The sequence below is a fragment of the Schistocerca serialis genome, chromosome 9 (assembly GCF_023864345.2).
Source record: "Schistocerca serialis cubense isolate TAMUIC-IGC-003099 chromosome 9, iqSchSeri2.2, whole genome shotgun sequence".
NCBI lineage: Eukaryota > Metazoa > Arthropoda > Insecta > Orthoptera > Acrididae > Schistocerca > Schistocerca serialis.
The window spans coordinates 259,628,197-259,654,818 of NC_064646.1; the positions used below are offsets into that span (position 1 = coordinate 259,628,197).

General features: G+C 43.5%; 1 protein-coding gene across 1 annotated transcript in view; it reads right to left on the minus strand.

Annotated features, from left to right (window-relative positions):
* Nucleotides 1-26,622, minus strand: part of LOC126419046 (transient receptor potential channel pyrexia-like) — a 245,435-nt gene that overhangs the window by 35,491 nt on the left and 183,322 nt on the right. The window contains exon 11 of the mRNA XM_050086118.1: nt 5,859-6,146. Coding sequence (XP_049942075.1) covers nt 5,859-6,146 — 288 coding nt within the window. The remainder of the gene's footprint in view (nt 1-5,858; nt 6,147-26,622) is intronic.

The following is a 26,622-nucleotide window of genomic DNA, read 5'->3' on the forward strand; positions in this document are numbered from 1 at the left end:
CGCAGCATGTCCAGCCATGTGCATGTGCAGCGATTCGCCATCCTTGATGATACAGGTTATCACTGACTTAAGGGGCATGGTAACACCATACCGAAAGATCGCTGAGGCAATTGGTTGTAATGCAAAGACTGCAGAACGAGTCGTGGCGAGCTGGTTTCAGCACAATGATGTGCCAAAAAGCTCAGGCGAGAAAATCTTTTGATTATTCGACTACTTCTGGCAAACAGACAGATGAGAACAACTGAAGTACGAGAGGGGATTGCAGGTAGAGATTCAATGCAAACATTCTGGATCAGACTTGTGGAAGCTGGGTTGAGTTTCCGAATTACCGCCGGCGCCATGCCACAGACAACAGAATATTGTAAAGCTATATTCATCTGGAATATTAAGTGGTATTGTCTGATGTTCATAAACGAATCTAGCTTCTCGCTGTGGCGGTCATATTGACAACAACGTGTCTGTAGAAAAACTGGGGGAAGGTCACCAGAAGCACTGGTTCTAGAGACCCACGCATCTCAAACTCCTGGAATTGTGATGTGGGCAGCTATTGAACATGATAATAGGACCGTTGAGAGGACTACGTACACGCCGGTATACATTGATCAGCCAGAACTTTATGGCCACCGACCTACTACCGATATAAAACCGCCCAGGCAGTAACAGCGCCACCTGGCGAAGAATGGCTGTTAGTCAGACACACGCACGGTGCATGCAGTACCAGTGAGCGTGCTGCCCGTGTGTAGAATGGGGAAGGCATGCGATCTATCTGCGTTTGACGCGGAGGCTCGGGACGAGCAGTTCAGGAAGTGCGCAACTTGTCGGATGTGTGGTAATTACTGTTGGTTAGTACGACACATTCTGAGGCATCAAGGGATCACCAATTTACACTACTGGCCATTAAAATTCCTACACCACGAAGATGACGTGCTACAGACGCGAAATTTAACCGACGGGAAGAAGATGCTGTGATATGCAAATGATTAGCTTTTCAGAGCATTCACACAAGGTTGGCGCCAGTGGCGACACGTACAACGTGCTGACATGAGGAAAGTTTCCAAACGATTTCTCATACACAAACAGCAGTTGGCCGGCGTTGTCTGGTGAAACGTTGTTGTGATGCCTCGTGTAAGGAGGAGAAATGCGTACCATCACGTTTCCGACTTTGATAAAGGTCGGATTGTAGCATATCGCGGTTGCGGTTTATCGTATCGCGACATTGCTGCTCCAGTGACTGTTAGCAGAATATGCAATCGGTGGGTTCAGGAGGGTAATACGGAACGCCGTGCTGGATCCCAACGGCCTCGTATCACTAGCAGTCGAAATGACAGGCATCTTATCCGCATGGCTGTAACGGATCGTGCAGCCACGTCTCGATCCCTGAGTCAACAATGGGGACGTTTGCAAGACAACAACCATATGCACGAACAGTTCGACGACGTTTGCGGCAGCATGGACTACCAGCTCGGAGACCATGGCTGCGGTTACCCTTGACGCTGCATCACAGACAGGAGCGCCTGCGATGGTGTACTCATCGACGAACCTGGGTGCACGAATGGCAAAACGTCATTTTTTCGAATGAATCCAGGTTCTGTTGACAGCATCATAATGGTCGCATCCGTGTTTGGCGACATCGCGGTGAACGCACATTGGAAGCGTGTTTTCGTGATCACCATACTGGCGTATCACCCGGCGTGATGGTATGAGGTGCCACAGGTTACACGTCTCGACCACCTCTTGTTCGCATTGACGGCACTTTGAACAGTGGACGTTACACTTCAGATGTGTTACGACCCGTGGTTCTATCCTTCATTCGATCCATGCGAAACCCTACATTTCAGCAGGATAATGGACGACCGCATGTTGCAGGTCCTGTACGGGCCTTTCTTGATACAGAAAATGCTCGACTCCTGCCCTGGCCAGCACATTCTCCATATCTCTCACCAACTGAAAACGTCTGGCCAATGGTGGCCGAGCAACTGGCTCGTCACTAATACGCCAGTCACTACTCTTCATGAATTGTGGTATCGCGTTAAAGCTGCATCGGCAGCTGTACCTGAATACGCCATCCAAACTCTGTTTGACTCAATGACCAGGCGTATCAGGGCCGTTATTACGTCCATAGGTGGTTGTTCTGGGTACTGATTTCTCAGGATCTACGCACCCAAATCGCGGGAAAATGTAATCACGTGTCAGTTCTAGTATAATATATTCGTCCAATGAATACCCGTTTATCATCTACATTTCTTTTTGGTGTAGCAATTTTAATGGCCAGTAGTGTATTATTGAACGGAAGTGAGGAGGATAAAAATTTTAGAGCGAGACCATCAGGTAAATAAAAATAAGCAGATTAAGAAGGATGTTAGTTACGGTAGTTATTTGGAGATGGAAAAGCTTGCTTAGGATACAGTAGCATGGACAGCTGCATGAAACCATTCTTCGGACTGAAGACCACAACAGCAACAACAACAACAACGTGGAAAATGATGAAGTGGGAACTTACTCGTTTTTCAGGGGCTGCAGTAAAAGCCGTAGGGTGCTGAAAGCAGAGAGGAGGCAGAGCAGCCTGAGTCATTAAAGAGTGCTGAAGTGTTTGTCGGGCGCTCCCGCAGACGCCGTGTGCAGCTATGATCACGCCAGTGCAGGCTCACCTAATTCATTAACCCGCGATTATTGAGAGCACAGTAGGAGTGAACAAGGGGAGGAAGCAGCAATTCAAACTATAGCCTGTCCCATAATTATCAATGGCTCTGGAGACGACTCTGGTTCTCAACCAGCAGCAACAGCGGCAGCTCGGCACAGTCATCGGCTACATCCTTCGTCGTCCGCACAGCTCAAAATCGTAAGACAGTTAACTAATATTGAAGAGGTATTACCCAGTGGCATTTATTTCACAAACTTTTAAATAATTTTATGCAAAATAACCTGCAACAGATAAAACTTGTAGGGCACCTGTGTTATCATTGTCCTTAGACATTATTACCTAGCAGAGTCGCTTTCCTTTCCACGCAATAGCCGAGTGTCATAAAAATATGAAAATTGATTAGCTATTTACTGCCAGTTTAATGTGTTTGCTAATGACAAGTTCCAGTCTAAATTTTACGGCCTCGGTAACTGTCCATTCTTGTATTCCATAACAGATGCTTAACGAATTTACAATTACCATTATTATCTTCAATCACTTACGGTGACAAAACTAATAACTAAATATACAGCACGAATTAACATTGCGCAATTTCATTTCTCCTGCTCTTAGTATAGCGTTAGCTGTCTGCTGGCTTCGTATGCATTTTGTTGTTGTTGTATCAAAAGTAAAATCAGTTGCTTATTTGCGTCTTTCAATAGCCAAAAGTAAATTGCTTCCCTTTTCCTAAATTTAGCGTTACGTTAGACTCAAGTTACTGAAAGTAATTTTCTTTACATAGCAAAGTTTTGGTTACAGTCAGTTATTTATTTAACAAGCAATTTCATTTAATTTCACTTTCAAAATTTAGTATTTCAGAATAAGCAACGGCAAACTCAGTGCTTCCTGGTTCATTTATTTTCCAGCGTTATGTTGTGGAAAAGGGTGACAACCTTCTGTTGCCACGCTAGCGATTATTTGCTTACTTTTCTTTCTCATTACCTTTCTTAGGATTTTCATTTATTTTCCCGCGTTGTGTTGTGGAAAAGGGTGACAACCTTCCGTTGACACGCTAGTGGTTATTTACTTACTTTTCTTTCCCATTACCTTTCTTAGGATTCGGGAGATTCATTGTCGTAGTGTGCTGGTGACCGTTTAATTACCCTGTTTTTGCTAATCAGTTTTTTGTGTTATCAGTATTTTTAGTGTTAAATATAGTATTTGGCATCATTTTGTGGGTCGTGAGCGATTGTACCAAATTCCACCCATTTCACAATTATCATCAGTATTTAGATTAGATTTAGAATAGATTATTCCTACCTAATGGTATGTTCTACACTTTCCTCCTACTAATCGGTTTATTTTCCTTCGGCAACGAGTCCCTGACTCACTGCAAAATTTCAATAGGCATACGGGATGATGGTCAATCATATCGAAATCCAGTTCGCCGATTAGGAAGGGAGGAGGGGGGGGGGCGGTTCACAAACTGACTGGAACAAGACCACACAGGAGATTTAAAATAGTACACGTGTATTATGTCGGAACGTAATTATAATTTGCCGTCCGAAGTTGTGGTCGTCACATATCGATCGTTTGTCTTTTGTTTGCGACTGTCAGTAATTTCAGATATCTACAGTATAATCAGCATACGTTGATCTTCTTTCGGAAGTTGTGGGCGGTATTATTGCCTACGTTTACTACTGCCAGAAACCTCATCATGGTGATGTCTCGTGATATGCGCATCAATGAGTGATAAATAACGTAAGGAGTGTTTGAACACGTAAGTCCGTATAATGTACTTTCACGAAATCTTGTTTCTTCCGTGTCGTAATTTATGGCATAGCTTCTGATCAACTGCGCGCGCAACGAAGATGGACTCATCATATTTGACGTTATCGTTGTTAGATGTGAAAAAGCACGCAATCTCACCAGAACTACGACTGGACTAATGTGGGGCTCTGATCGGCGGACAGTGATGACTTTTTACCGTCCGTACTAAGGACACACTTTGATTATGGACACATGTGCTATGGATCAGCGTCAGACAGCACCCTGCCAAGACTCGACAGTGTGCAGTACGAAGGCTAGCGTTTAGTTAAGCCATTGAGAATCGAAGGAACCACTTCTGTCGGGCTTTTCGCGACATTGATCCTCAACCGAGAAACTTAACGCATCTGGCAACGACACTGCGGTCGACATGACTCCACATCCTTATCGGTACCTTCCAGAAAGTCATTTATTTGTTTCTACACGTCTCACGCTGCAGAAGTTGATTTATCAGGCTTTTAATGTGACTGTACATATATATCTTTCTCGGTATTTCTCATTTTCCTACTCCCCCCCCCCCCTCTCAATTTCTCTCTCTCTCTCTCTCTCTCTCTCTCACACACACACACACACACATTTCTCCGTCCCACTTATCTCTCTGGTCTCTCTCCCTTAACCACCCTTTACCTCTCTCCCCAAACTCCTCTGTCACTTTTCTCTCGCTTCTGTCTCCCACCAACCTCTCTCACTCTTTATGCCCCCTTATCTCTCTCCAGTCTCTGTCTATGTACCTCTTTATATTTTGTTTAATGGCGTTTTGTTAAAACAGGAGAATCCCAAGACGTAAAAAAATTATTTTACGTAAATGTATAGTTTTCTAGCATCTACACAACAGGCTACATGTAAACCATAGAAATGTATGCAGTTGTAGTTCAGTACCGAAAAATGTGCATACAGCAAATAGATTAGAACAACTGAGGAAAAGTGTCAATGGCTCGATGAAATGATGTTACGGTATTACTGACCGGAAGGTCTCGTGTTGTTCACCAGGTGCAAGTCTTTCTATTTGATGTCTCTTCAGCGATTTATGTTTTGCAGTGAAGATGAGAGGAAATAATTCAGATAATACCAACATGCAGTCCCCAAAGAACGAAAACGTCTGACCCCACTGGGAATCGAACCAAGGACCCCGCGATCTAGTGGCAGCGACTCCACCCATCAGATCACTACCAGCGGACAGTGACTCAATAGAAAACTTAAATACAATACAGGTACGGTGAAACATTCATCACGATCCTCAAAGGCTTCACCACAACGTGGCAAGCGAGAAGATGGCTAAATGTGAATACGTGCGGCTCTTGCATCTGCCTTCACAGCCATCGATAGAGCAAGTACCACCAGGGGTGAGAAACACGTGATGTGATCATTCTTTGCGGCAAACCTACAATGGAATTCCGTGAGGTGTACGAACCTGTATGTCGCTGACTGCGAGGCCCACCATGAGGTTCATGAGGACGATGGAGGCGAGCAGGATGAAGAGCAGGAAGACGACGCGGCCCGTCACCTCCAGCCGCGACCACTCGTCGCCCTCCTTCTTCTGCTTGTCGTCGAACATGTCGTCGTACTCGAACTCCCCCGTCATCATCACCGTCGTCTTCAGCAGCGCCTTCCACGGGTTGCCGAAGTACGGGCTCCGGTAGAAGATGATCGAGAAGCTCAGCGCGAAGCCGAAGATTAGAAACATAAACACGAACAGCACCTGCAACAGAACGACACGTCCTTTATAGCTACACTGCAATACATAAATTCACCTGTGGACAGTCAAGAGTCCACAAATGTTGTGGTCTCTGCAAGAAGACTGTTGGCGAATTTCATTGCCACCTGATGATGTTCTCTCAACGAAACCTGACTACATCTGTGGTGATTCTTATTAGCATTAACATAAAACAGCTGTGAAGAGCAAAATGATCAAGATTATTCACCTCATTCCACCACGCCTTTTCACCAGCAATCATATACGCGGCAAGTGGTAAAAAATCAGTGTCTAATTCCCTACGGTGTGTTACCGCAGTTGCCAGTTCACTGCCTCTATTGGCACTGGAGCAGCACGACATGTAAGCGCCTAGTTGTACCTTTTCACATCCTAACAGCGCAGTGAATTCCTAATGTCTCAAGAAGATACATGTCTAAATGTTGAACACCAAAGCTTCCAACGTTCTCTGGACGACATCAAGAGACAGTGTGGTGCTGGGGTGCAAAACTCACACTTCTCCAAATTCAGTTAACTTGCCGCTTATGTGTATCAGAGCCTTTTCTCTGGTTAATCCGCTACGTCGATCTCCCGAGAGCTTCGTCTCCGAAGATATGATGCTGGTTAAGGGAATTTACTAACTACTTTTCTATTCTTGAAATAATTTGTGTTCTCGTATAATATTTTTCAATTCAATCACAATATATTTTTTCAACGTTCATAAACGTTCGGCAAGCTAACTCATTCTTCGAACATTAGAATCATTTACACGTCTCCAAAATAGCTTACTGTATCTCGCTTCGATAATAACCGAGACATGAAAAAATTTAAAAGTCTCTATTCTCATTCGAGTCCAACACATAAGTGTCCTTAAGAAACTACTTTCAACTGTCCACCAGTCTTTTTACAATCATCACAGACATTAAAGAACACAGAATACTACATAAACTTTACTTGTTCTTCTTTGCCCGTACACGAAACTCAGTGTACCGTACAGCAAGTACTTGTCTGCAGCCGTTCATACACCGTGCCCATCTTTTTCCTCGCGGCGGTTCTTTTCTCACCTACTCATACAAATAAACTATGCGCAGTCGGCTGATTCGTTTTTCCTACTCATATCTAAAATATCGGATGTTCGAAACGTTGGAAGGCCGAGTGATTCTAGAATTTCTTCTGAAATTCTCGAAGCACTGCAAGCTGCTATTTATTTACTGGCTGATTAGTTTCGGACTTTGCCCAATTTCACAAGCCACGTATTGCAGAGGAAAATTTGTCACAAATGGATGCGTCGAATGTGATTAATAAAGGTAACAGTGGTATGGTGGTTCATATGGTAACTTCTTTCGTACTTTGTATATAGGAAATGTTTGGTGAGAACAATCTTGTTTGCCTCATCATACTTAAATGTGTCAAAGATCTTCGTAAAAGAAGTCACATACACTGTAGTATATTATGTTAATGTACGTGCATACTATATGCATTTTTCTTAACTATAATACCTTCATTATCCAGCATTACGTATCCACGCGACAACGATATTTTACATACAATGGCGAATTTGTTCTCACTGGATTATACTGTGTATCACGCTGGTTTAGTTGTCGTAGGTGGTACCGTAATTTTAATAGATATTGATGCAAAGAATTTCATTGTACTCATAACGCCTTATATAATCTCTGGGATATTCAATTTAACCCGCAGTTATATTAACATCATTAACTGCATTACTGGGAGACAGAGTTTTCCACCACATCACAGTTGTACAGTAAATTTTCATTTCCTTTTAAGCACTATTTTAGAGGAAAAAAATTAGTTCATTTGTATTTGAAAGAAATACACACACAACAGTATCATTATGCAGTTACAGTTTTCGCTGTATAATTTTCAATCTCATATTTGGCGAGTGATTAATACGGGTTGGAGTACAACTCATATGTTGATTAAGGTCTTATTGAAAGTTTCTATGAATCGTTTGTAGTCACGTGTTTGGTGTTTAACGCAAAGTAGAGTGCTATTCGTAAATTATCCACAGTGGACGTATGCACTCGTAACAAATTTTGCTGTCCGTTATAGGTGGCGTGAGAAAATGGGCAAAGCCCGAAACTAGTCAGATAGTAAATAAATAGCAGCTTTGGTGTCCACCATGTAAAAATGCCTTTTCATCAGAATTTTAGAGCTGCAAGACGCAAGATCTGGAACGTTAAATCCAATATTTTACCAACCTGGCGTCTTCATGCGCTGTTGTCGTCCAAGCATAGACATTGCACGTAGATCGTGAGTGCATTGCTTTTGATGTGAGGACCTCATTGGAACCATAAAAAACTAGCTAAGGATCTTATCTCACTCCAATAATCAAGTTCGTAGTTTATAGGGACGTTAGCTGCTTTTTATTACAAACACTACTTTACATAAAACAGTAAGCTGTACAACAATGTTGCGTAATCGTGAATGCGCCTAAGAAAGTAGCTCACAAAATCATCAGTTCTTCTCGTTAGTCAACCAGAGGCCTTGCCTCAGTGTTGACACCGATTCCCGTCAGATCACTAAAGTTAAGGGCTGTCGGGCCTGGCTAGCACTTGGATGGGCCACCGTCTACCGAATGTTGTTGGCGAGCGCGGTGCACTCAACCCGTGTGAGGCAAACTGAGGAGTAACTTGATTGAGGAGCAGCGACTCCAGTCACGAAAACTGATAATGGCTGGGAGAATGGTGCGCTGACTACACGTCCCTCGGTATCTTCATTCGGTGATGCCGATGGTCTGAGGAAGACACGGCGGTCGGTCGGTACCGTTGGATCTTCAAGGCCTATTCGGACACTGTTTGTTTGTTTGTTTGTTCTCTTTAGTCAAAATACAACTCTTCGCCAGTTTTCAACTCAGTAATAAATATTATTAACGTTACACCAGACAAATTACGCTTCCCTGAAATCATAACACTATCTGCGTTCCCTCCAGATTCCCGAGCTTAAGTGGGCACTTCATAACACCGTGCCATCAGTACTGAGTCGGTCGCAGCGAACCACACTGCTAGAAGGTGATACGCGGTTTAGCCGATGACACACGAAGCGATTCGGGTAACTTTATCGTTTACTTACCGTTGACAATAAAATTATGCTCTAGTTACGTCATAACAGGTCATTAGTAAGAGTGTCTCGCATAATACTATGGACAAAATCAGAATATTAATTTAGTTTTAATTATTCTTTGAAAATAATACGTTTGGAGGGAGCTGAGAGGATACTCCCATCGATCTTTCATTACAGCAGCTAATCATAACGCTTGTAGTTTCTGCTGGAGCATTTTACTAAGCGTGCTGTTTCCATGTAACAGCCTCTGATGTATTTGGCTCATCCAGCCTTGTGACATCACGCGTCTGCTACTGTAGTCTCGCTCTAATCCGATATAACGAGTTGGAATAGAGCAAGTGTTACTCTTTGTAATGCTGATAGATAAACGAGTCTCAGAACATACCAGTCGGCATACAGTTTCCTTCTTTATCGTTTTCTCAGTTTCCTGAGAAATGGGCGGGCTGGCAGGGAACAAAAGCCGCTCGTCAGTGAGACACGTGCACAGTTTTAAAAGTATAAAATTAAAGAAAGTGACAATTGCCTATTTAAAATGATACCCATGTGACAATTTCGAGTTTTAGATAAATATAATTTGATGATTTTAAAAAAATTTAAAGTTAGGTGATTTAATACACCAGTCAATACAGAGTGATGGCGTTGTTGAAGCTGCTATGACGCGGTGGCGGTGATGGTGTACTAAAATTATTACGACCTTGTAGGATGTAGTTTGTTTTGATGTTCTACTCGTATAAGTGACGCAAACAGATGAAAGTAAAAACAGAAGAAAATGTGAAGATAGGCCAAAGGCTGTTGAATGGAAACTAATTTGACCTTTGTTGAACAGAAATTAATTTGACCTGTGTAGGATTGCACAGTACTATAAAACTTAGACTGAGTACAGGGATAATAGGAAGGGCTCGATGTTAAAATTTCCAGTGGAGTCTTCGAACACTGAAATTTCGAATTTTATGGTTAAGTATAATAAGTATCACTGTTTCGTTCTGTACAGCTACCAGTTGTGGATAAGGAACAGTATCAGTTGGTAAAGTGTGATGTTTGGTCCTCATTTAGGCTAATCGTTCCATGGTAATACTTAATACTTTAGCATAAAGCAGTAACTAAACATGTGTAGGTCGCCGTGGCCTAACACAGGAATGTCTCAACGTACACAATGACTGCTTCAAATGGCACTAAGCACTATGGGACTTAACATCTGAGGTCATCAGTTCCCAAGACTTAGCGCTAGTTAAACCTAACTAACCTAAAGACATGTCACACACATCCATGCCCTAGGCGAGATTCGAACCTGCGACCGTAGCAGCAGCGTGGTTCCGGACTGAAGCGCCTAGAACCGCTCGACCACAGCGGCCGGCGACTGTCTGGAATGAGCCCATTGAGAAAACTTTGAAACGAAGGTGCGTAACTTAATAGGGTAGCAACAGCTTCAAGAGCCGCTTTTTGAGTCGTCAAAGTTGGCCAAGGCGCCTGGAATGTGGTGAGGGTGGGGTGTGGGGCAGCGGGAGAGCGGGGGAGGGAGCCGTTGGGATGACATGATTTTTTTCCTTTAGGAAGAGATTACAGAAAGGGCATCACTTTGTACCGCCGGAAATGCATATCCTTCTATTTCCATCTATTGTACTATAGATTTTTCCTTATTTTGTCACCTGAAGATATGACATTCCTGTCTCTTTATATATTGTAATTGTTTTACTGTTTGTATATATATATATATATATATATATATATATATATATATATATATATACTCCTGGAAATTGAAATAAGAACACCGTGAATTCATTGTCCCAGGAAGGGGAAACCTTATTGACACATTCCTGGGGTCAGATACATCACATGATCATACTGACAGAACCACAGGCACATAGACACAGGCAACAGAGCATGCACAATGTCGGCACTAGTACAGTGTATATCCACCTTTCGCAGCAATGCAGGCTGCTATTCTCCCATGGAGACGATCGTAGAGATGCTGGATGTAGTCCTGTGGAACGGCTTGCCATGCCATTTCCACCTGGCGCCTCAGTTGGACCAGCGTTCGTGCTGGACGTGCAGACCGCGTGAGACGACGCTTCATCCAGTCCCAAACATGCTCAATGGGGGACAGATCCGGAGATCTTGCTGGCCAGGGTAGTTGACTTACACCTTCTAGAGCACGTTGGGTGGCACGGGATACATGCGGACGTGCATTCTCCTGTTGGAACAGCAAGTTCCCTTGCCGGTCTAGGAATGGTAGAACGATGGGTTCGATGACGGTTTGGATGTACCGTGCACTATTCAGTGTCCCCTCGACGATCACCAGTGGTGTACGGCCAGTGTAGGAGATCGCTCCCCACGCCATGATGCCGGGTGTTGGCCCTGTGTGCCTCGGTCGTATGCAGTCCTGATTGTGGCGCTCACCTGCACGGCGCCAAACACGCATACGACCATCATTGGCACCAAGGCAGAAGCGACTCTCATCGCTGAAGACGACACGTCTCCATTCGTCCCTCCATTCACGCCTGTCGCGACACCACTGGAGGCGGGCTGCATGATGTTGGGGCGTGAGCGGAAGACGGCCTAACGGTGTGCGGGACCGTAGCCCAGCTTCAAGGAGACGGTTGCGAATGGTCCTCGCCGATACCCCAGGAGCAACAGTGTCCCTAATTTGCTGGGAAGTGGCGGTGCGGTCCCCTACGGCACTGTGTAGGATCCTACGGTCTTGGCGTGCATCCGTGCGTCGCTGCGGTCCGGTCCCAGGTCGACGGGCACGTGCACCTTCCGCCGACCACTGGCGACAACATCGATGTACTGTGGAGACCTCACGCCTAACGTGTTGAGCAATTCGGCGGTACGTCCGCCCGGCCTCCCGCATGCCCACTATACGCCCTCGCTCAAAGTCCGTCAACTGCACATACGGTTCACGTCCACGCTGTCGCGGCATGCTACCAGTGTTAAAGACTGCGATGGAGCTCCGTATGCCACGGCAAACTGGCTGACACTGACGGCGGCGGTGCACAAATGCTGCGCAGCTAGCGCCATTCGACGGCCAACACCGCGGTTCCTGGTGTGTCCGCTGTGCCGTGCGTGTGATCATTGCTTGTACAGCCCTCTCGCAGTGTCCGGAGCAAGTATGGTGGGTCTGACACACCGGTGTCAATGTGTTCTTTTTTCCATTTCCAGGAGTATATATATATATATATATATATATATATATATATATGTTGGTTTGTTTTGTGAATATTATTTGTATGTATACGCTGGGTCTGGCCTAGGGAAAACTATGCTATCGAACGAATACATCGATAGGTCGTGTGGAGAACCAAAGTGTTTAGGATCTTTGGTAGTGTTTGTTAACTCTGTCGCGTGGAGCGCGGGCAGAGGGGGAGTCTGGCTGGGGTGGTGCAGTGGAGCAGGTGTGTTGTGTGACGCTCCCGCGAGTTGCCACGCTTTCGGGGTTGGGCAGCATGTAATTGCGCTCGACCTGCTATGATAGTTTCTGACACGGTGTCGCGGACGGGAAGCATTAGCTGGCGCACATCAAGAGCCCGTTTCGCCTGGTGACCGTGTCGAGAAGAAGGCGCGCCAACATCCAGCTTCTGCAACAGCGACGGCCGACAATGAATGACTGTCGCCACCTCCTCGATCGACGGCTTCAAACCTTCAATCAACCAACAAGGAAGACTGGAAGCACGTAAAGTTTTAGAAATGTATGACAGACCTCAGCTTTTCAAACTGTTCCATTTTCATAACTAAATTACAGCAACGTAGCATGAACCTTTGTTGCTCATTGTCCCAATTGCATTACCAAGCAGGGTCCCTTCCTTTACCGGAATGAACCCGAGTGTCGAAATTCAAACGCCAGCATCATTCGATTTCACTGCTTTATTTTCAAAGTTCAGTTAAGGTATTCATAGCTGGCTACAATATTTAGGTTACACAAGCACAAATAAAGAGTGCGAGTTTTGTTTCCGTATTTTAGCTTACCTGTGACTACAGCTGAGCTTGGTACGTACTAAATTTTACTATTGTTAATTGTTCAGAATCATTAAATTCAAGTTCAAAGTTAAATCTCTTATTTCTAAATTGCGAAGATTCAAGTAGCTTTTGAAATTATTGTTGAGGTAGCCCAAGACTAACCTTATTTTACTGAATTTCGTAGTGCTTCAGAAACAAATCTCACTATTAACTTCAGTCACTAAATTAACTTTCGATATTCCGGTTTTATTAACTCTTTTGCTAAATTAAGTCAGAGTGTAGCGAAATTTATTACTTCTGACAAACTTTCAGTTTTCACACTACACGTGTCAACCTTCAGTTGCCACGTTTCTAGTGCTAATTATATGTGTAATAACCTTTCTTTTTCAGTTACTATAGTAATTGTCCTTAGGACTGGCGACCGTAATTTCCCCCAAATCTCAAATATCTAATTACCGCTAGTTAATTGTTAACGTAACGGCCGCACATTTACTTTCTTTATTAACTTTAGCCCTTTTCAAAATTAATTTCCACCAGTTTCATTTGCATTTTTCCTTTCATTTAGATGTAACCCTTTCCTCCCTCTTTACCGACAAATTAACTTCGGCGACGATTGCTTTTCCCAAATTTCCATTAGGTACACGCGGTTTAATTTTTCACTGTCATTAAGGTCGATAAGTGAGGGGGAGGTTACACGTGGCGACCTGGTGACAGGACAATCTTCAAATTTGAGGTTGTTCTGGACACGAATTTTGCATTGTGCAAATCTCGTAACAAAGTACTGGTTACGAACAGGCCGTTACGTCAGGGAGAATAAGTATTGGGAGTAATCCTAATTATATTTGAGATTTGGCATTTATATTGAAAATTGGTAAAATGAGTGAAGGCAACAATTACCAGAATTTGGTAGACTTGGGTACGGAACAATCGGTCGAACAGTGGGAAACGCGCACCGCGGAACCCATTGTTCTGGGGCAGGCGGCTAGCATGAAAGATGCGACCGCCGGAACGCAACAAAGAGCAGAAATGGAATTCCAAACTTTAGAAAATGTTTCGGAATCGGAAGTGAAAACCAAATCTGAACCCCTTGATGACGAATACGGGGGAACAATTAAAGAGGAAGCTGCTACGGAAGTAAAACCGGTAGTTTCCGGGAAATTAACTGATTTATTGAATGTTTTGATTAACGAAATCAAGAGTCAATAGGCAGAAATTAAGGCTCAGGCTGCCAAGCAAGAAGCTCAGTCTGCCAAGCAAGAAGCTCAGTCTGAAAAAATTGAACGGAAGCTAGACAATCAGAACAAAGCTATTAATGTTGTTAACAACAATGCTGCGGTTGTTAACACAAAAGTTGATAAAATCAAAGAAGATACTGTTGTAATTAACACGGAAATCGGTAATCTCAAACAGGAAATGATAGGCGTTCAGGCGGAAATTGCGAGCATAAATACTCGTTTTAATTCCGAAATTAGCAGAATCGAGAAAAGTGTAGGAGAAGGAGTAGCTCCGATCATCGAGAATAAGGTGACGGAACAAATTCAATTAGTGAAAAAAGAGGATCAACAGAAGGTGGAAACTTTAAAGGCTTTAGTGTCCGAAGTAGATATTAAAGTGAGGAAGTAGGCTAATACCTGCGAAGAGAAAAAGAGGGAAGTGGAAACGCTTGCGACAACCACTTGCCAAGTAATTACGAGAGTGTCGGAATTAGAAAAGAAACTTGACGAAAAACAGAGCTATGTGCCAATCTGTGCACATAGTTCAGAATTGTTGACGAAAGAGGAGCGGTACGACCCCTTGAAAAAAGGCGGTATACACGCGACGGATTTCATTAAAAATTGTGAAAGAGTTTTACCCAGATCATGGACTGATGAGAGAAAAATTAATGCGATTATTGATGTGTTGGCTGGTGATGCCAAGCGTTGGGGCTTAAACCTTAACATTACGAACCTGACTTTTGACGAATTTAAAAATTTGTTTCTGGCTGAATACTGGTCAGAGCAAAAACAACAAAGAGTCTGGCGCGAATTTGTCGTATCGAGGCCTTTCGATGCGAATTCGCGCGGCTCGATGAAGGAGTTTTGTGAGGGCTGGATCCGCAAGTTGGAATATTTGCGTGATCGCCGCACAGAATCCGAAATAGTCTGGGAACTCTACAAGAAGCTTCCAGATGATACAAAACGCTACATAGGAAGCAATTAGAGGACAATCAATGATTTCCTGGAAAGAGTTGAGGACGAGGACAATTGGCGCAATAATCGCGATAGTGGTAGAGCCCGTGGTAACAACAACGGGTACCACAGCAACCACAACAATTATAACTATGGGAATAATGCATACCGCAATCTTGGCAGCAATAACAATAGTGGTTCGGGCCGTAATGAAAAATCGGTACAATGCAAATAATAACAGGAATGACGGCAACCAGTATCATACTAGCGTGATACGGGCTTCACAGAATAGTAATAACGCCAGAGGGTGTGATCAGCCGCCTCAGCAACATCCGGGGAGCGTATCTGCTGGGACGAGACAGGGAAACCATTAGCCGCGCCGGTGAGGGGCCGACCGGTCGTGGAGAAATTTTGGCGGCCCAATAACAGTAGGAAACTGAGGTGTCGTCGTTATGAAAATTCCGTATGGAATAATCAACGGCGGGAGAGTGTGCCAGTGTCAGGAGGAAGGAGTGCGCCCACGAGTAGTAGATCAGCTGTAGACACGGCAGTAGAAAATACATTCACTGTCATTGAGAACAATTTAAGTAGTGTTCCGGAAATCGATTATAAAGTGGCAGCTGTAACACCCACAGCGGAACTGGAGATTGAGTTTAAGAATGATTCGCAAGTGTTGAGAGAAGATCAGATGTCGGATAAAACGTCCGTCGTCGAGCGAGGGGATGCAGAGAGGGATGAGGTCTGGTTAAGGCAGTTCGGTCGCTTATACGACGAACTAAGAGATTATAGAGGCCTGTATGGGAGAAGTGTTTATGGGGAGCGCGTGCAGGATTTTTCGCGTCTCGTCCCGCAGAAAGATAGTGTTTGTGAAATGATAGAAAGTTCTGGTCCTAACCGGCAGACTTTACCAGAAATAGTTGATGTTAATGGGGAGCACGAGCAAGATTCGTCGTGCTTCATACCGCAAGAGTGGGATGTTGAAGTAGTAACGGAAAGTTCTGGCCCTGACCGGCAGACTTTACCGAAAGTTATAGTGTTAGAAGTGGCCGACCCATCCGACGCAAACCTCCAGTTTAAACATTGCGAGAGTATTAAGGAGAAAGATTACGAAAATTTTAGTGGTAGCCGGACACGATTGGTAGAAAAGCACCTAGATTACAGCGTGTATGAGGTTAGAGCTGACATTATACGGTCAGACGATAGCAGTGTGGGTTGCGCAGATCTAGAGGAAGTGATTGCAGATACTACTGGGCACATTCCTCCAGGTAGATTGGTAGATGAGATCAATCTGACCAAAGAGAAATCAACGAAGGTGACAATTAATGAATTGATAGCAAAGCAACACTCACTAGTTACAGGAAAAGGTTTCGGTATTGGAGGCGAAGCTACAGACTAAGCCTCAGGACAAACGTTTTGAAATTAAAACTGTATGTGAACAGAGGCTGAAAAAGCCGCGAGATAAGCCGGATTTACGATCAAAGTCGGATGATTTTTTCTGGAATGACCTGGATATAGACGAGGATTTATTGTGGGAAAATAAAGAAACAGTCGAGGATAAGTGTAGACAGATAGTAGTGTCTGTTAATATGCACGGCCTACAACTAAACGTGTTGATTGACACCGGTGCAGAATTGAGTGCTGTATCTGGGAAAATATTTGAGTTACTGAAAGACAGACCTGGCATCGTAGTTATGCCAGTAACAGGAGTGAACGTCCACGCGTCCACGTCTCATCACAAAACTTAGACGCCAGAGGATCCCCCATTGTGTAAACCAGGATAGGCAGTGATCTGTGGCAGATGTGTCGTCAGAGTACAATGCTGGAGTAGGCACAAGTGTTTCGAAGTGCACCGTTCAAAGTCCACTGTTGAACATGAAGCTCCACATCACACGACCCCTACGCGTTGCAGTGTTGACCCAATGACATCGTCAGTTACGATTGTAATGGGCATAGCATACTGAGTTTTCACCGTGGATCAATAGAAAAGTGTCGCCTGTCGAATGATCGTATTTCTTGTTACACCACGTCGATAACTGGGTCCTTATACACCGTCATCCAGGCGAATGGTTGCTTGAAACGAGCACCGCGCCACAAATGCAGGACGGTGAGAGCAGAATTGCGCTATGGAGTACATTGAATTTGGCTTCTGAAACCTATGGTAGTACTCGAAGATACCATGACAGAGGTGAACCACGTGAAAATTATAGCGGGCTACCCTCATCCCTTCATGGTTGATGTCTTATCTGATGGCGATGACATCTTCCAGCAAGATAACACACAAGGCCAGAATCGTGCTGCAGTGGTTTGAGGAGTATGGCAGTGAACTCTCATTGACGTCTTAGCCATAAAATGTCCCTGATCTGTACCTACTGACACGCGTATTGGGCGCCAGTGCATGCCCACAAACCACCGTCCCGTAATTTGGGGGAATTTACTGAGCTATGAATAGGCATGTGGTACCACACACACCTGGAAACCTACAAAGGACTTATAGAATCCATGACAAGAAGAATCGCTGCTGTACTGTGTCTGAAAGTGGACCAATATGCTGTCTAAAAGGTTGTCATAATGTTTTGGTTCATCGATGTATATTACGTATGTTCTGTCTTTCATGTCTTCGATCGTAGCCTGTCATTATTCTTGTCCAATAATGTCTCTGCTCCTTATAAATTGTCAAGAAGCGTAAATTTTTGTTACTCATCTTTTATTTGCTCCCAGAAGGGAGAGGGCGGCTGTTTGTGTAACTTGGGTCTTTTCAGCCACGCCAGTCTGTTTGGAGTTGGGCCAGGTGGATGCCGATTTGGGATAATAACTTGTCTCTCGGCCTGTTATTTTTCAATTTGCGTGCTTCCGCAACAGTACAGTCGCGACAACAAGAGCTCAACGCGAGACTGCACGGAAAGACGTTGCTTATTCGTCAGTGGTCTGTGTATTCTACAGCAAATACGAGCTTCATCAGCCCACTCATTAATGCACTGAACTTTTTGGGATGAATGTAAGCAACAACATTTATTTCTGTGTACCTGTATGCATTTACTTCAGGATCGGCGGTCAATAATACCAGCTCTAATCGGAAAATAAAGTCAGATCGGTCGAGAAATGGAAACCACTGTGAAAATGAAAAATGTTTGATTTGCAAGGGTTAGCTTCACCTTCCAGCGATTTCACTACATAGTCGCCGCTACGACTTATACATTTTACATATCATTGTATCAACTTTAGAACACCCTCGCCATGGAAAGTAGCCACCAGTGCTTTCCACCAATTCTCTACGCTGGGCTACAGCTCGTTGTTCATGCCAAAATGTTGTCTTCATAGCCAGCGGTTCTTGTGAGCAGAGATGAAACTCAGGGAGAGCCAATTACGGGCTGTATTGGGGTTGATGAAATACTTCCAACCGAAAATCTGCATGAGTATCTTCGTGCCCTTGCAGAGTGCAGCCAAGCATTGTCATGAAGAAAGAAACGCATGTCATTTATGTTATGCGGGCTGCATGACATCAGGCGAAATCTCTCTCCAGGCCCTCAAACCTGGCGGAGACACTATTTTCTAGACATCTTTACGTGTTCACCGTGCGCTCAGTACTGAAACGAGCACACGACGCTATCGACGGGCATACCAGAGACACCAGCCAACACATCTGTGCAAAGTTTCATCAGACTTTCACTGTGGTTTCCATTTCGCACCCAACTGGAACGAAGTTTCCAAATAGCCCTCGTAATACAAGAAAGTACAAAATTTAAATAAAATGGATATTTATGAAAAAAATTGTGTGTACCAACTTTTATTTTTCTGTGCCCTTACGTAGTCACAGTGAAGGACTTGCCGCCCACAGTACTACTAAGTCTGCGAATCCTTACGATAGAGAGAAGACGTGCCCTTGGTGCTCTACGAGACTGGCTGAGTATAACTGGGATGAGTGAAAATTCCGCGGAAGAGCAGTAGCACTGAAGATAGTACGCCAATACTTATTTACCTAATATTTCGAAGATATTTATATCAGCATTTGAGCATAAATTTCTTTAAATTAAATGTCTATGAATATTTACTGTGTTGCATGGTACAAAAGAAATACCATAAATTGTTAGTAAGCCTGCTGAATTTCTTCCAGTTGATAATGGACGCTGTTGTGATGATGGATTCGCTTCTCTAACACTAACAGCAGCAGGACATTCTCTTTCTTTTCTCAGTATAAAACCTAGTGGTGACCCTGTAATGTACTATTTAATTCGCTTGTATCATATTACAGAGAACCAATTGGCTTGCAGTAGTGCCTTATTTAATCAATAAGTTAGCAAGCAAGGATACAATGTGGAGAAGAAATAGAGGTACTAACCTAGAAGGCCTAAAGGAGCTGGCAATGTGAAAGATAAAACAGAACCAACGCAAAGCTTCACATAATTCCACAGAGGTTACTAAAAATGAGTTAACGGAAAATTATGAACTCACTTACATTATTGCGCCCAAATACAAGAGTTTCAGAAACATTTAACTTGCAGTATATCGACGCTTAGTTTCTTAAATCTGTCTCTCGAAAATACGGTCAGGTTGGCATCTGCAGAGAAAGGCTAACAAAATAAAGAAGGATCGGCCAGCAGGAACACCGAATGAGACGTAACACAATTCTGAAGAGAGAGGACAGATACAATCAAGGTTTCAAATACTGAAAATTAAAAACATCTGGAAGCACACACAAGGCTCTAAGAGAACGACCAAACGGTTCTTTCTCATCTTTCTGGATACCATTGAAATACAAGAAGGGAAAGCTTGTTTAATGTCCTTCCTCCATCAAACCTGTGTTGTACGAGTTATGTGTCTCTGCATGACAGCGAAAGGCACCAGTACGTTTCAAAAAGCCGCTCGCAGGAATACAATTTTTCAGTGGGCTGTCTCTTCAGTTCTATTGTTCACATAGATAAGGGATCAAATGCTTTGGATAGCCTAGCGAAAATTTGTTCACCTAAAGGAAGAACGGACATACTGTTGCTATCCTGCAGTACAGAGTCGAATTTTATTAACATTGTACACTGCGTACAGCCCAGGCAAATTGAACAAATCGGTAGGGGCCTTAGGCGGCTTATAAAAGCATCATTTGTTCCTGGGTGCTTCCTGAGAAAACCGTAAAGTACTGTTTTTAGTCGTTTTTGTTCCGTGGGATGCAGTTATCTAAATAGCTAACCACAGCAAACGTCTCACCAAAAGTACCAGTTGTGGGGATAGCCACTTCTATAATTTCTATTCACCACAAATTGCCGAAATTTTTATCAGATGTACTTAAGATAATGTTCTCGGGAAACTTTGAAACTTTTTTCGGTAACATTATCCAGTACTGAGGTCCAGAGGTTCAAATTTACCATACTTACGCATGCAAAATACGCACCTAATATCCGGTTCGAGGGATAAATGTAGCCTTAACTGTCGTAGAAAAATTATTTTATCACACAAAATTCTTTGTACTTGCAAATCAAACATAGCATGTTCTGGTATACTGAAAGTGTGGCCCAAAACTGTTGTGCATTTTTATGTAAAGTAATTTATATGTGTCAAAGCATATAATTGTGTCGAAGTATATAAATAAACTACAAGAAATTTACTGGCCTACAAAACTGGTTTTATATAAGCCGCACATCTTGCTGTATTACGGAAAAGAAGGGAATCAGCGGGAAAATGCTCCTTTCAGAGCACAAAAAAGGCAAATATGTTCCTCTTTAAAAGATTATGGCCGCGCGGTTAGAGGCGAAATGTCACGAACTGCGCTGCGCCTCCCGCCGGAGGTTCGAGTCCTCCCTCTGGTATGGGTGTGTGTGTTGTCCTTAGCATAAGCTAGTTTAAGTAGGTAAGTCTAGGGACCGATGACCTCAGCAGTTTGGTCCCTTAGGAATTCACACACATTTGAACATTTGAAAAGACTATGACAGAAAAGCGGAGGATCAGCTGCCTCACTCGCCATTCAGCCTTTCTCGCCAAAATTTTTGGCTTGTGAACGTATTCGCGGTCTTTGGTACTGAAGCAGAGCACCAGAGAGGCAGTGGTGGTGGAAGAGAGAGGAGACAATGCCGATGGAAGAGAAAGAGGTAGCAGACAGAAATAGACGATGTTAGTGAGAAAGAAGACAGTGGCAGTGTGATGTACTGCAAATCAAAGGGAGAAAAGGAGACAGCTGGACAGAGACTTATAGAGACAGTGGTAGTGAGTACGAAGGCATAACAACGAAGAGAGACTGCATAAAAGAAGTTAAAATATTGTGTTTTAAAAGAATAGAACTACGTTCACATGCCAAAATTTTTGCTGAGGAATGAGGAATGAGGTAGCTGCTTCCCCACTTTTCTGTCAGAGTCTTTTAAGGAGGAACATATTTGCCTTTTTTGTAACCCGAAAGGAGCATTTTTTCTCTGGTATAAGTTGTTCCAAAATCTTCATTCTTAATTACAGAGAAAAGTTACAAAACTCTTCCAAAAGATTACATTCATAAACACTCATAAAAGATATATAATTTATTCTAAAATATCCAGCCTTTAATAGTGATAAAATTACCGAAGCAACTTTGATCCCCCTTTTGTATATTAATAGTACCTAGTTTTAATATGGAGTAGTGAGAAACTACTATAACGTGATTTAGATAATATTACACCAAAATTGTTTCATATCAGCATTTTATTTAAACTGAAGCGCCAAAGAAACTGGTATAGACATGCGTATTCAAATACAGATATATCCAAACAGGCAAAATACGGCGCTGGAGTCAGCAACGCCTGTGTAAGACAAGTGTCTGACGCAGTTGCTAGTTCGGTTACTGCTGCTACAATAGCAGGTTATCAAGATTTAAGTGAGTTTCAACGTGGTGTTATAGCCGGCACACGAGCGATGGGACACAGCATCTGCGAGGTAGCGATGAAGTGGGGATTTTCTCGTACGACCATTTCACGAGTGTACCGTGAATATCAGGAATCTGGTAAAACATCAAATCTCCGACATCGCTGCGGATGGAAAAAGACCCAGAAAGAACGGGACCGACGACGACTGAGGAGAATCGTTCAACGTGACAGAAGCTCAACATTTCCGCAAATTGCTGGAGATTTCAATGCTGGGCCATCAACAAGTGTCAGCGAGCGAACCATTCAACGAACCATCATCGATATGGGCTTTCGGAGTCGAGGTCCTACTCGTGTACCCTCGATAACTGCACGACATAAAGCTTTACGCCTCGCCTAGGTCCGTCAACACCGACATTGGACTGTTGATGATTGGAAACATGTTGCCTGGTCGGAAGATTCTCGTTTCAAATTGTATCGAGCGGATGGACGTGTACGGGTAAGGAGACAGACTTATGAATCCATGGACCTTGCGTGTCAGAAGGGGACTATTTAAGCTGGTGGAGGTTCTGTAATGGTCTGGGGTGTATGCATTTGGAGTGACATGGGACGCCTGATGCGTCTAGATACGACTCTGACAAGTGACATGTACGTAAGCATCCTGTCTGATCACCTGCATCCATTCATGTCCACTGTGCATTCTGACAGGCTTGGGCAATTCCAGCAGGAAATGCGACACCCCACACATCCAGAGTTGCTACAGAGTGTCTCCAGGAACACTCCGAGTTTAAACACTCCCGCTGGCCACCAAACTTCCCAGACACGGACATTATTAAGCAAATTTGGGATGATTTGCAACGTGGTGTTCAGCACCCACTCGTAGTCTTACGGATTTGTGGACAGCCCCGCAAGATTCATGGTGTCAATTCCCAGCAACACTACTTCAGGCATTAGTCGAGTCCATGCCACGTCGTACTGAGGCACTTCCACGTGATCGCGGTGGCCCTACACGATATAAGACAGGTGTGCCAGTTTCTTTGGCTCTTCGGTGTAGTTCTTGTATTTCTAAGTTAGCAGTATATTTTGAATTACCAGTTAATTTCTTCGGCAGTTGTCTACTATTTGTTTAAGAGCACATTAGACTCCGTAACACTAGAAAGTAGGCACCTAAGCCGTAAACTAAGTCGTGTAACACAAAAAAGTTATCAAATCTAGGCAAACACATATGTTTTCTTAAATAGTAACAACAGAATGTTTACCACATTTAGGAAAGATGTATAGAGAGAGCGATCATGATAATGAGGCCATTCATGATAAAATGTAGTCCCCTGCGCCTTACGGAAGTCAGAGCTTCCCGGTTACAAAGTCATTTGAAAAGAGTTATTCTGAGCAGTTGTTATTCGGATAGAGATTATAGACACACTGTGTGCCTACGACGTGAAAGTAAGAGAGCAAATAGCAGCGAGAGAGGGCAGCGTGTTAAGAGGAAAAGATAACACTTTTGAGTGACGTACATTGAAATGACCGTCACAGGGGAATCTAACTTCCTAGATACATTAACTGTGAATGTAGCTGTAAGATTATGATATCAGAGAAGATTTTCTTCTAATGTTCTTGAATATAGGAATGCGTAGGATCTTGAAGAAAAGGTTGCGGAACTGGAGAGGATAATTTGAAAGGGTAACACCGGACATTCTAGATTGGTAAGCGATGAAACGCCAATTTATGAGAGATAACATGAGATGCTGGTGCTACAAAAAGTTACACAGCAGTGCTTCACACCTTGGCCCCATTAAGAGATTCTAGGGTGACATGCATTCCAAGGGTCATCGCAGGATTATCTGACTTCGTTTTCAGTGAGACTCCAATGTGTATCTGATAGACTTTCCTTGGTGTAGCTATCACATGACGTTACCAGAATTTTTCCTACAGCATTTCTGAAAGATAGATAGGGAAGGGTGTTGAAGGAAAAGATTAGGGTACAGAGAGGACGGCTTCAAAGAGCGTCATTATCCAGTCTGGTTTCGTAAGTGTAAGAGACCAATTTGCTTAAGAAACTTTAAAGTTCTGGTACCTGAGGAGGTCACGCAGCAGAGTTGTGAGCACGTTGGCAATATTGATGAGGTTCTTGAGTGATGTCCACGCTAAACATCATCACTGGAGAACGCGACTCAGTGATAGATTGGAGTCCAATGAAAGCTGCGTACAGTTTCTATGGACGTACTTTTGAGACAATGATCCCAGAGAACGTTTTCCTGCAACGGTCCAGAAAGCAGGTGACAGTGGAATTTTGAAGGAAAGCTGAGGGCTGCTGGATGGTTTTGAAGGACATTCTAATTTGGTAACCAATGAGAAGGCAATTTATTTCAGAAAACAAGAAGTTCCAGAGGAAGAGGATCTTACTCATTAATACTATGCCATTTGACGTCATTGAGGAGGATCTTTAATGAGCTGCATATGGGAAGTGTTCAAGGAAGAATACAATTCTGTCATCAAATGGAGTAGCGTTGGTGTTCAACACAGTTCCCATGGATGTATATATGATACGATGGTATACGAGAAGATTTCGTTACAAAGGTAGGTAAAAAAGGATAGGGAAGAATATTTAAGTACAATAAGAGGGTCTGGAATCATAACTTCATAGACAAAGATTGCGCATTCTGAGTTGGTAAATGATGAGAGCAAATTTATATAAAAGATCTTGAGAAGCTGGACCTTGAATAAGGTTATCCAAAAGCGTTGTGCAAGCTGACAGCGTCATCATTAAAAGTTCTGGCTTACTCGTCAATGGGAGTACACTGAGGTAACGAAAGTCATGGAATACCTCCTAATATCATGTCGGAACTAGTAGTATAGTAGCTCAATGTGGCATGGATTCAAAAAGTCGTTGTGGCAAGGACTCAATAAGTCGTTGGAAGTCCCCTGCAGAAATATTGAGGCGTTCTGTCTCTACAGCCACCTGGAACCGTGAAAGTGTTGTCAGAGCAGAAGTTTTCGCACGAACTGATCTCTCGACTGTGTTCCATTAATGTTCGATGGAATTCATGTCAGATGATATGAGAGGCCAAATAATATACTCGAACTGTCAAGAATGTTCTTCAAAGCAATCGCGAAAATTTGTGGTTCAGTGACATGAGGCATCGTTGCTTGGGAACATGAATGGATGCAAATTGTTTCCAAATAGCTGTACATAATTATTTCCTGTAAATATCGGTTCAGTTGGACCAGAGGACACAATTCATTTCATGTAAACACAGCCCACACCATTATGGAGCCACCACCAGCTTCCACAGTGCCTTACTGCTAACTTGGATCCATGGCTTTGTAGGGTCTGTGACACACTCGAACTCTATCATCAGCTCCTACCAACTGAAATCGTAATTCATCTGACTAAGCCCCGGTTTTCCAGTCGTCTAGTTTCCAACTGATATGGTGACGAGCCCAGGAGAGGCACTGCAGGCGATGTCGTACTGTTAGCAAAGGCACTTCTGTCGGTCCTCTGCTGCCACAGCCTATTAACTCCAAATTTCGCCGCACTGCCATAACGGATATGTTCGTCGTACGTCCAGTATTGATTTCTCTGGTTACGTTACGCGGTGCTGCTTGTCTGTTAGCATCAACAACTCTACGCAAACGCCGCTTCCCTCGGTTGTTAAGTAAAGGCTGTCAACCACTGCTTTGTCCATGGTGAGGGCTAATTTGGTATCCTCGCACACTCCTGAGGGTGTGGATCTCAGTATGTTGAATTTTGTTACGATTTCCGAATTAGAATGTCCCACGTGACTAGCTCCAACAACTAACCCGCTTTCAAAGTCTATTAATTCCTGTCGTGCGGCCATAATCACGTGAGAAACTGTTTTGCACGAACCACCTGAGTACTAATGACCGCTCCGTCAATGCGCTGCGCTTTTATACCTCGCGTACGTGATAGTATCGCTATCTGTATATGTGCGTATCGCTATCCCATGACTTCTGTCATCTCAGTGTATAATCGATCCTGGACACAGTTAACACGTACGTACAGTACATACGAGATGGTGATGTTAGAGTTTTACTAAATAGTGGTCTAAGAAAACCAGACTATAGGATGCTGAAGAAATTTTGAGGGTTTCAGGGATGGTTTCAAAGAGTATCACCAGATATTCTAATATGGTAAGCAACTAGAAGGCAATGCATGCAAAAATATTTGAAATGCTTGTCACAGAGGAGATTACCAAGTAACAATGCGTATTTTGACAGCACTGAGGAGCCTCTGGAGTGACATCCGCTGGAAGGGTCACCACTGAAGAATTCTCTGGGATGCATTTGTGAGTTATGATGCTGCCATCAGTGGTCCAGAAGGAGAAGGAATGTTGAAGGAAGGGTGTTGAATGAAAAGAGAAGAGCCTGGGAAGAAGGAATGTCACTTGACAATCTGATATTGTAACGATGCGAGATTCCTTGAGGTACATAATACTACCGCTA